General features: G+C 39.3%; 3 protein-coding genes across 3 annotated transcripts; all 3 read left to right on the top strand.

The window, feature by feature from the left end:
• Window positions 1-566: 566 nt before the first annotated feature.
• On the top strand, window positions 567-1,418 carry LOC145681974 (uncharacterized). The gene has a single exon (XM_081753575.1). The coding sequence runs from the start codon at window positions 567-569 to the stop codon at window positions 1,416-1,418; it is 852 nt and encodes a 283-aa protein (XP_081609701.1).
• Window positions 1,419-1,645: 227 nt separating this feature from the next.
• Window positions 1,646-2,893, top strand: LOC145681975 (uncharacterized). Its single transcript, XM_081753576.1, has one exon. The coding sequence runs from the start codon at window positions 1,646-1,648 to the stop codon at window positions 2,891-2,893; it is 1,248 nt and encodes a 415-aa protein (XP_081609702.1).
• Window positions 2,894-3,032: 139 nt separating this feature from the next.
• On the top strand, window positions 3,033-4,298 carry LOC145681976 (uncharacterized). The gene has a single exon (XM_081753577.1). It carries the CDS (start codon window positions 3,033-3,035, stop codon window positions 4,296-4,298), a length of 1,266 nt encoding a protein of 421 aa, XP_081609703.1.
• The last annotated feature ends 6,369 nt before the right edge of the window (window positions 4,299-10,667 follow it).

The following is a 10,667-nucleotide window of genomic DNA, read 5'->3' on the forward strand; positions in this document are numbered from 1 at the left end:
GGCGGTCTCTTGTCTTTCTTTTCAAAAATACCGTTAGGCCGCCTCCCGCATTTTTGTCAGTGTTGTGTTGTGCTTTCCTGCAAAGGCCTCGTGTGCGGGATCTTCAGTGTTTGTGTGTAGTATTTGCTTATTCTAATACTTATTGATTCCACCAACAATACAAATTAATACAGTCCACAATTCCAGATACAAAATAAATTGTTATTGTTTTCAGTAACTCATTATCTGTTTAATTAAATGCGCAAAACAATAAACTATTGTTTGGTCGGCGTATTCATGGTCCTCCGAGCCGGATTACTAGTGCCTATGTGAACTGTTGCTGTGAACAATAATAGACTAGTGATTGAGTGTTTTTTTCTCACGAACATAGTGTAGTGTTTTAGAGATGGAGCCGCTAAAAATTAAGAAAAGTCATCACAGAGTTGGACGCTACCGCAGCGGCAGCCATCTTGGTGCATCAGACGAAGGTCAGTGAACTCCAGCAGGAGTGTTCAAAGCTGCTGGATGATATTTCGGCGGTGGCAGGAGACGAGGAGTTCGAAAAAGAAGAGGAAGAGTTAGCGGAAATGGACAAGAGGATAGTTCAGATGTGTGTTCAATTGATGGATTTTCAATTGGAGGGAAGTAAAGGAGCTCAGCCTTTGTCTTTGTTTGAAAGGCAACCTGCTAGTGACGTAAGACTACCGCAGTTTCAGTTGCCAGTGTTTTCGGGAAACCTCCATGAGTGGTTATCGTTTCACGATTTATTTGTGGCTTCAGTACACAATAACAAAAATCTCTCAGGTGATCAAAAGTTGCAGTACCTCAAAACATCCTTGAAAGGGGAACCAGCACAACTCCTTCAAGCGATGCAAACCACGGACAGCAACTACAAAGAGGCGTGGGACATTTTAAACGCTCGTTATCACAATAAGAGGGAAATAGTGAACGCGACATTTAAGCGCTTAGTTACGCAACCCGTAATACAACAAGAATCGCCAGCCGCTCTACGTAAGTTAATTGATACCACAATGGAGTGCACGCGGTCCCTCAAGGTGCTCGAGCAACCAGTCGAACACTGGGATGTTATTTTGGTTTATCATATCACGGATAAACTGGACAGTGAAAGTCGTAGACAGTGGGAACTTTCATTGAAAACGAATGAACAGCCATCATTTGAGCAGCTTGCAGAGTTCCTCGATAACAGAGCCCGCGCGCTCGCAGTGTCTACCGGCGGGAAATCGCGCGTCGCCGGAAGTAGTGAACAAGTGAAGAATCGCGACAAAAAACAAACTTCCTCCCATGTTACCACCAGTGAACGTGGTCAAACATTATGTGACGTATGCAGTGCAATCCACCCCCTCTACAAATGTGCGGAGTTCACAAAACTCAAAATGTCGGATCGTGTCACCCTAGTGAAAGAGAAAAAACTGTTTTAATTGTCTTCGGAAATCGTGTAGAAAGGATACGTGCGCATCTAGTACGTGTCGCAAGTGCGCTAAAAAAACATCATACTCTCTTGCACTACGAGAGAGCTGAGTCACCAGTGCGTGAATCAAATATCTCGGCCCATGTTGCAGCGGACGCAAGTGTACCACAGGTGTTATTATGTACTGCCATCGTGAAAGTAAGAGGAAATAATGGTGTGTATTACCCCTTCAGAGCGATGCTAGATTGCGCGAGTGAATCTAGTTTTGTCACCGAGAACTGTGTACAAAAGCTGGGTCTCAAGAAAAAGAAATCCAGTATTGTGATTTCCGGGATTACAGGAGCAGGAGTGGCGACAGCGAGTGCAATGGTGGACTTAGAGTTTCAGTCATTCGGGGGAACAAGTGAAACTTTTGAAACTCGTGCTGTGGTAGTTCAGAAAGTTACATCTGATTTACCCAAACAAAAGTGTCCTAGTGCTACAAACTGGTCTCATTTAGAGAGCCTAAGATTAGCAGATCCCACTTTCAACGTAGTGGGCCCCATTGACATTCTGTTGGGAGCGGACGTGTTTCCATCACTTATGTTGAGCGGGAAGTGTATAGAGCCACCCGGGACGCCTGTCGCATTAGAAACTAGTCTCGGCTGGGTGCTATCTGGCAATATAGGTCCGACAAGTGGGAAGCTAACGGTAACGTCACATCGAGTTTCCTGTGAGATCGATGAAGCTCTTCACCAGTTTTGGGAGTTAGAAGAGCTCCCACTTACAAAACACCTGTCAAAGGAAGAAAAGAGCTGTGAAGAACACTTCGTAGCTACACACCACCGTGACGAGCACGGAAGTTATGTGGTGAGACTACCTTTCAGGGGTAACACAGCCCCATTAGGCAGATCACGTGAAATCGCAGTGAAGAGGCTATTAAATACCGAACGGAAGTTAGCTAAACAACCCTCCCTTCAGCAACAATATCGCGACTTCATGAGGGAATATATTCAGTTAGGGCATATGGAACTCATTCCCCCAAGCAAGAGAAACGTTCCAGTTGAAACTAGTTGTTACCTACCACATCATGCTGTTTTGAAGCCCACCAGCTCCACTACGAAGGTGCGAGTGGTCTTCGATGGGAGTGCAAGAACAACTTCGGGTGTATCTCTGAATCAGAAGCTCATGGTGGGGCCAAAATTGCAGGACGATATTTTCCCGATTCTTGTTCGTTTTCGTGAGCATCGTGTTCCCTTATGTGCGGATATTGCAAAAATGTACCGGGCAATGTTAGTGCAGAAGGACGACGTCGACTTCCAAAGAATTGTGTGGAGAGATTCTCCAAGTGCTCCAATCGAAGACTACCGTTTGTTAACAGTGACGTATGGTACTGCATCTGCTAGCTTCTTGGCAACCAGATGCTTGCTCCAGGTAGTTGAAGAAGAAGGGGGAGAAGTATCCTTTAGCAGCGAAGGCGGTGAGAAGAGATTTTTTCATGGATGACTTCCTCGGAGGTGCAGCTAGTGTGAGCGAAGAAATTGAGCTACAACAACAGCTGATTCAACTTTTACGAGAAGGAGGCTTCGAACTTCGAAAGTGGCTATCTAGCGAACCGGAAGTGCTCCAGGCTGTTCCTCCCCATATGCGTGAAATTGACCTACAATTCAACTTTGACACCGATAACAACATCAAGACCCTCGGAGTACAGTGGTCACCTGTTAGTGACGAGTTTGGATTCAACGTAGTGCCTCCCTCTCCCCCTGTAGTGTGGACAAAACGAAAAGTGTTGTCAGAGATTGCCAAGATTTTTGATCCCCTTGGCCTCCTCTCCCCAGTAACCATCAGGGCCAAGATGATATTACAATCATTGTGGAAGGAAAGGCTCGGTTGGGAAACAAGTGCAGCCTGGCGAGAGTACTGCGATGAGTTGTTTTTGCTCCGTGAAGTGAAGGTCGAACGATGCATTGTGCTCTCTGACGCCGTCAGCTGTCAATTAATAGGCTTCTCTGATGCTAGTGAGCGGGTCTATTCTCCAGTCGCCTATTTACGAGCAGAGCGTCTTAACGGTCGTGTCGACGTGAGACTCATCGCTGCAGAAACCAAACTTGCTCCAATCAAAACAGTTTCCCTACCCCGACTGGAACTGTGCGCCGCATTGTTGCTGGCCGAATTGATAAAAACAGTTGCAAGTGCCATCAGTGCAAACGTCCAGGATAAAAGGGCTTTCACTAACGCTACTGTTGTGGTGGCCTGGTTAGCCCAGTCACCTGTGAAATGGAAAACTTTCGTCACAAATCGTATAGCGAAAATACAAGGAATTTTGCCTTCGTCACAATGGGCGCATACCAACAGTGGAGACAACGCAGCTGATTGTGCATCAAAAAGGGTAAACCTCAGCGAGCTCTTAGAGCATCCCCTTTGGTGGTGCGGTCGGAGTGGTTGCGCGAAGCAGTGTTGCCAGGACTTCCATGTCTTCCCGCTGACAGCTACAGATGTGGAAGAAAAGAAAAAATGTGTCACAGTTATGTGTGTGCAGTCTAAAAATGGCATTTTGAACCGTTACTCTTCTCTAGTGAGTTTGAAGCATGTAATGTGTTGGTGTCGCAGGTTTGCTTACAACTGCAGGAATCTGGTGCAGAAACGCCAGGGGGCTTGTACTTTCGAAGCAGTGGAAGAGAGTATTTTGTGCTTGGTAAATGAGGTACAGAAAAGAGAATTCCACACCGAAATGAAGTGCCTAAAAAAGGAATCCCATCTGCCTCCCCAGCAATGGAGATTAGGGCCTGTTCAGTGTGTATATCCGGAAAATGATGCTCTAGTGCGAGCAGTTACTATAAAGACTGCCTTCGGGGACTTGAAGCACCCCATTGTGAAGCTGGTTCCGTTGCCTTCCAACCCTTCAAAGTAAAGTGAAGTCATGTGAAACACTACAACCTCGCTCATCAAGCATGTCTTATCATTGCATATGAATATTTGTCTTGTGTTTGTTTGTTTGTTTTTGAATTATTACGCATTATTATTATTATTTCGTTTGTAGTGTATTTCCTGTGGGACACTCGATCATTCGTTGTGTGCGTGTGTTATTTGAAACTAGAGCGTTTCAAGGTGGGGGCTATGTTCGGGCCATTCTGCCCTCTGTTTGTTTCACAAAATTAAGAAGAAAAGAAGACTTATGTTTTTTCAGTATTTGAGCCTATTGTCGGCATTTCCAAAACTTGGAACAAAATATATGTTTTATGTAGTGTCAGTTTTGCTGTAGAGATGTCTCTGCAGTTCAATATGGTTTCTATTTGTAGTATCTTACTCTGGCGGTCTCTTGTCTTTCTTTTCAAAAATACCGTAGGCTGCCTCCCGCATTTTTTGTCAGTGTTGTGTTGTGCTTTCCTGCAAAGGCCTCGTGTGCGGGATCTTCAGTGTTTGTGTGTAGTATTTGCTTATCCTAATACTTATTGATTCCACCAACAATACAAATTAATACAGTCCACAATTCCAGATACAAAATAAATTGTTATTGTTTTCAGTAACTCATTATCTGTTTAATTAAATGCGCAAAACAATAAACTATTGTTTGGTCGGCGTATTCAGCACAGAAATATAATTTGTAGCCTAATATAATTCCTATCTAACTCACATGGATTGGAAAGCGTATACGATAATAAATCATATAATGTGTGTCTCTCGAATATATAGCAGTGAAAATTTACAAAAATCTATGAAGAAAGTCTTAGCAAATATGTTTTACGTTTGTGAAAAAGTCAAAACGTATCAGGTGTCAAAAAGCAGTACAGTTATAAGGTAAAGTAAGGATATTCTTTACACAATTCCACAAAACTTACATAAAATAGCCAATATTGGAGCAATATTGTTAAGAATGACGCAGTGCATTTGAGTACCAGGCTCAGTTTTGAACTCCAACAGTCATTTGTTTCTATGTCGTCACTTGGGACATATATCTGTCATGTTCTAGGTACGTCCTTTAGGTACACTCATGTCCAAAATGATAATCGCATATCTATAATTGTGTTGTTTTGGCAATATAATTTGATAATGATTTAACACTGATACTATGTGTATAATCGGGAAATGTATATTTGTGGTAAATTTCAGAGGAAAAGAATGATAAATATTAAAAATTAAAAGGAGTAAAAGAAAATGTTGTTAAATAGTCAAGAAAGTTTTATTTTCGTTTTATTGTTCTTATTTACTGCTCTTTTCAAATGAAATTTGTCACATACATGTATTTGCCTATTATACACATACTAACATTATAAGAAATACCGGGCGAATTCGTTATCAAATTATATTCCTATAATAACATATTTATGGACATGCGACAATAATTTTGGACATGAGTAACTATTTCAGATACCCTGATAACACAAGAGGTGCTAGGCATGCGCCATTTAGGTGTTCTAAATTCATCTCCCACATTTGATGCATTTGTTGCTTCTTTTCTAAACGATGGTGTACTAGAAGGAACAAATACATCAACTTATTATATGGCTTATTAGATGAGAACTGTCGCCGATCATTTGAAAGTGAGTATGCAAGAACTGTGAAATAAAGTTAATAGACACTCGTCATCTTATTATAAAATGACATGGCGAGCAAATTTTATCTGATCTCAAATGGTTACCGTTTGGTTAAAGGAGCACTCTGATTAGCCAAATTCAAAAGACCTCAACAATTTATCCCTCTACAAGGGACGTTCTCATCATCGTCTTCGTGGCCAAGTCGGAAGAGCACGCGGCTAGTAATCCAAAGGTTGGTGGTTCGCGCCTACCCTGGGGTACATTTCTTTTACTTGTTTAAAGTGTTTTTTAAACTCACTTTGATGTAAACACATTACCCATATAGGCGATTTAACATATTTTGGGGAAGTAATTTTGTGTTTCACTGACGCTTATGGCACAGGGAACATAGCTAGAACATACTAGGCACGTTCCCCAGGTACATGTCAGGCATGTGCCTAGGGGCGGACATAGACTGTGACTATCACTTGTCATCCATATGATTTCTCTCTCAGAGGTACATAAGACACATACTGGACACATTCCCATGTACCTGAGGGAACATGATAGACATTTTTCTGCTAGGTAATTTTGCTGCTAGGGAACAGAGTACGCCCAACAATGTACCGTTCTTGATAGTTACATTGCACGAAATTTCAGCGTTTTTTTCTCTCTATTAATTTAAAAGTTACAAGGGTGTATCAAGATAAATTATCCAGTCTACCGGTGATGGAGGCGATTCAAACGCTCAATCTCCTACCGTTTCAGAACATGCGTGATATTGTGTATATATCTTTTGATATAATAAATATTAATTTTCCATATCTTGCTCAAGGGGCAGTTAAAATTTCGAAACCTCCCTTGCGTACGCCACTGCACCCTACAACTTTGTGTTGATCAGAATCAATAATCAACATAATAACAGTTCACTACCTACATTTTTCTTAAATCGATTTGTGCTACTTAAGTGGACTTTTAAAAAAAATGTCTTTGGTATAGTCCGTAGCAAAAAAACCTGCAACATAAGCAGGTAACTTTATTATAAAACTACGCCTAACAGCGCAGGGAATCAACGTAACGTCTAAGTGGCACGAATCATGCCAGGAGAAACCTCGGCGCCCTCCCCTGCACACTTATTTTGGAGCGAAATACTTAGTCGTTTCACAATAAACTTACATGCCCCTGTTGCAGGTTTTTAGCTGCGGACTGTACAAAGGAATCGATCAGTTGGAGTGGAAACTAGCTTTGTTAGAGTTTTTAAAAGATAGTTTTTCGAATTTCCGTTTCGTTTCTTGTTTCTATTTAGTAGGAATATAAGAAAAATAGAAGTTTTAAAAGACTCTCTTTGTTTTCTCATGCACTTGCAAACACGGGTGCTCTGCTTGGTGGCCATGTTGGCTCAGTAATAGAGCGCTTACTTCTGGTACATAGAGTCTCTGGTTCGATCCCCGGTAGAATTAGTTTGCGGTGGACAACATTGTGTCCGTGGGTCTTGTCAGGGTACTCGCGCTTCCTCCGAATTCTTCATTCCACCAATTATCCCATCATCATTCACATGCTTTAATCATCATCTCCCTTAGCCTAATGGGCATAATAGTGAATTATTAAACTAAAAGATTTCATTTTCCTTACTACTTCTTGCGATTCACTTTGAATAGCAATTGCAAAGAAACCAAAAATTAACCCTGAATAATTCAATATATTCATAACGAGTTACTGATCTAGAATCGCATTAAAAATGTAGTTTCATGACCTATATGCAGGAATGTTTATCTAATCTGAATCGCATGTACCAGAAAGTAAACTAAAAACCATTATTACGACGCGAGTAATTTTAGGAATTAGTAAAACCCGAACAAGAATTCAAGAAGTTCATGAAAAGTTTTCAAATAGTAATTTTCCAAACACATAACGATATCCAATTAAATATAGCATAATTCCTTGTCTTTGGATAGAAGAGAAAAGAACACGATAAAGAGCAAACTTGCCTGATGCTAACAAAGATAAGAGATAACCTTACGCACTGTCGTCAGTTGTATTTCTTATCTTACCGTCAGTCTCAAGGTAAAGGGAGACATTTAGAGCCTTGCGTGTGCTATTTTCGAGGTATTGCACAATGATTGATACTTAGAAATTAAGCGCTCGCTTAATGTTCAGAAAGGTCATGGATTTTAGGACATGTCACAGAGCCATAGTGGGAATGGACTTCACGTTGTGTTCTGGTTTAAATTTGGAATCAATGTTTCATGCCACTTTCAAGTTCCTGAAAATATACTTCGTATCCTTTCTTTTCTTTTCTTTCTTTATTTTTATTTGTTTTACATATTGTTTTTCCGAACACTTCATGATTTAACATAAAAATTGAAGTATTATTTAGACATTAATTAATTAATTGATTATAGTTTTGTGTTCCGTTACAGGGATGAGGTTAATTATGAAAGATTACAGCTGTATGAACTGGTACCCGAGAGCTACAGGGTGTCCAATATACAATGCAACCCGGAGTTTGGGATAGTAGAACTTTTGAACCTGAAGAGATACACAAATAATGGTTATACCAAAATGAAGCCTTGTTCGTGCATATATTTTTAAACTAGAAACCAACGATTGAAGTACACTAGGAATCACACACTGTTGCCAGATATAACCGAAGGTGTAAATCTTTTTTCTTTTTTCTTTTTCTTTTTTCTTTTTTCTTTTTTCTTTCTTTTTTTTGCAAAATATGTAAATTGACTCATAACTCATACGTACGAATGTTCTGTCATTAATTTTCAGTTTGCTTAGTTGGAGTAGTTTGCAAAATATGAAGCAGAAAAAAGAATTTTTCATTTCCACCGATAACATCGGATGAGGCCTCTGTAAGGGGAAACTAGGGAAATCTTAGTTTTCATAAATTAACACTGAATTGGCAACCCTGTTCATGTTTCAGTGCATCAAAAGGTGTGTTAAGGATCTGTCTACTTTATGCAATTCCTGAAAACAATGAAAAACAAACTTTTACTTACATGCACCCGGAACTGTGTCACGGAAAACATGCTCCGCAACATATGGCGTGAAATCGAGTATCGGCTGTAGAGCTGGTAACTCATTTCTGATAGTAGCATTGTTGCCGGGTGCATGTAAGTAAAAATTTTATCATGATAATTTCAAAGTTTGTTTTTCATTGTTTTCAGGAATTGCATAATGTAGACAGATCCTTAACACACCTTTTGATGTACTGAAACATCAGCAGGGTTGCCAATTCAGAGTGTTAATTTATGAAAACTATGATTTCTCTAGTTCCCCCTTCAGAGGCCTAATCCGATTAGTTATCGGTGGAAATGAAAGATTCTTTTTTCTACTGCATATTTTGCAAGCTACTCCAACTAAGCAAACTAAAAATTAATTACAAAACATCCATATGTATGAGTTATGAGTCAATTTACATATTTTGCAAAACAAATTGATTTACACCTTTGGTTACATCTGGCAACACTATGTGATTTCTAGTGTACTTCAATCCTTGCTTCCTAGTTTAAAAATTATGCATGAACAAGGCTTCATTTTGGTATAATCATTATTTGTGTATCACTTCAGGTTCAAAAGTTCTACTATCCCAAACTCCGGGTTGCATTGTATATTGGACACCCTGTAGAATGGCCAGAAAAGAAACTTTTTTTTTTTGCGGAAGGTTCCTTCATAACCAGGGCATAATGGAATAGTATTCAATAAAACAAAAATTTAGTTGTTTCTCACTCTTTTTCTTAAACGATTTCAGTGAATATTGATTTTAGTGGAACAACAAATCATTCACTTGTTTTATTTGTAACAATCCAGTTACTTCTAAAATATAAATTTCAATCTTAAAAATATGTCCATGTTTATAGTATTACTGTTAATGACATTATTATTTGTAACTTAATGAACTGGGAGGGTTTATTTCTACAAAAGCAAATGGGACATCATCAAATATTCATTTCTGTTACCTAGGGTAGAAGGATATTAAAATATTTATTTTAAAAAATACGATAAATATTTTCGTTAACATGAATTGTGGTCATGTTTACAGTTCATTGATAGTAAAACATATAAATTCAGTTTATATTGTAGCTCTAGATACAGTTTTATGTACGGTATTTTCATTGTTTACGCACTGTGTTATAATCTACGCCTCGTGTTCTTTTGATATTTCAGAATAGCATGTAATGAGTTTATCCACTATCGTTTCATATTTTGGTCTCTGCTCTTCCCCCTCCCCCTTCCCGACAGTTTCAGTTCATGTTTATTCATTGATGCTCATCACTTCCTGCCTGTAAAAGGTTTCTATCTCAATGGTTACTGTCGTGGATCCTATATAAACATCCCATTAACTTTCCCCCTAATGCCATGATACATATATATGTAAAAAACAAAAAAAATCATTGTAGTTGTAGATTGAAAGGCTACAGACGGGTATGGGCAGAAATAAACAAAAGATTACTACTATCAAAAGCTTAAGTAATTTTTACCATCGTGAGGTTGCGCTTTATTATTACTATTATTTCACACCAACGAAATGTCCTTTAAAAAAAAAAATTATTAACGATACCTAAGTGAGGAAGAGATTGTTATTGTTCCTCATACAGTGAAACCTGTCTATGTTGCCCACAATTGGTTCCATTAAAAAGTGTCCAATTTAGACAGGTGGCCAACTTATAGAAAATAAGTGTGATTGGTGTATTTTTCGAATAGGATTTCTAGTATTGTTTCATTGAAAAATCGTAATAAGCAATGGCACGACAGCTACT

The sequence above is a fragment of the Thermobia domestica genome, chromosome 3 (assembly GCF_964235325.1).
Source record: "Thermobia domestica chromosome 3, izTheDome1.hap1.1, whole genome shotgun sequence".
In the NCBI taxonomy this organism is placed as follows: domain Eukaryota; kingdom Metazoa; phylum Arthropoda; class Insecta; order Zygentoma; family Lepismatidae; genus Thermobia; species Thermobia domestica.

Bases quoted from the DNA above. Each gene is read 5' to 3' on its own strand.
- LOC145681974 (XM_081753575.1), top strand. From the start codon at position 567: ATGGACAAGAGGATAGTTCAGATGTGTGTTCAATTGATGGATTTTCAA.
- LOC145681975 (XM_081753576.1), top strand. From the start codon at position 1,646: ATGCTAGATTGCGCGAGTGAATCTAGTTTTGTCACCGAGAACTGTGTA.
- LOC145681976 (XM_081753577.1), top strand. From the start codon at position 3,033: ATGCGTGAAATTGACCTACAATTCAACTTTGACACCGATAACAACATC.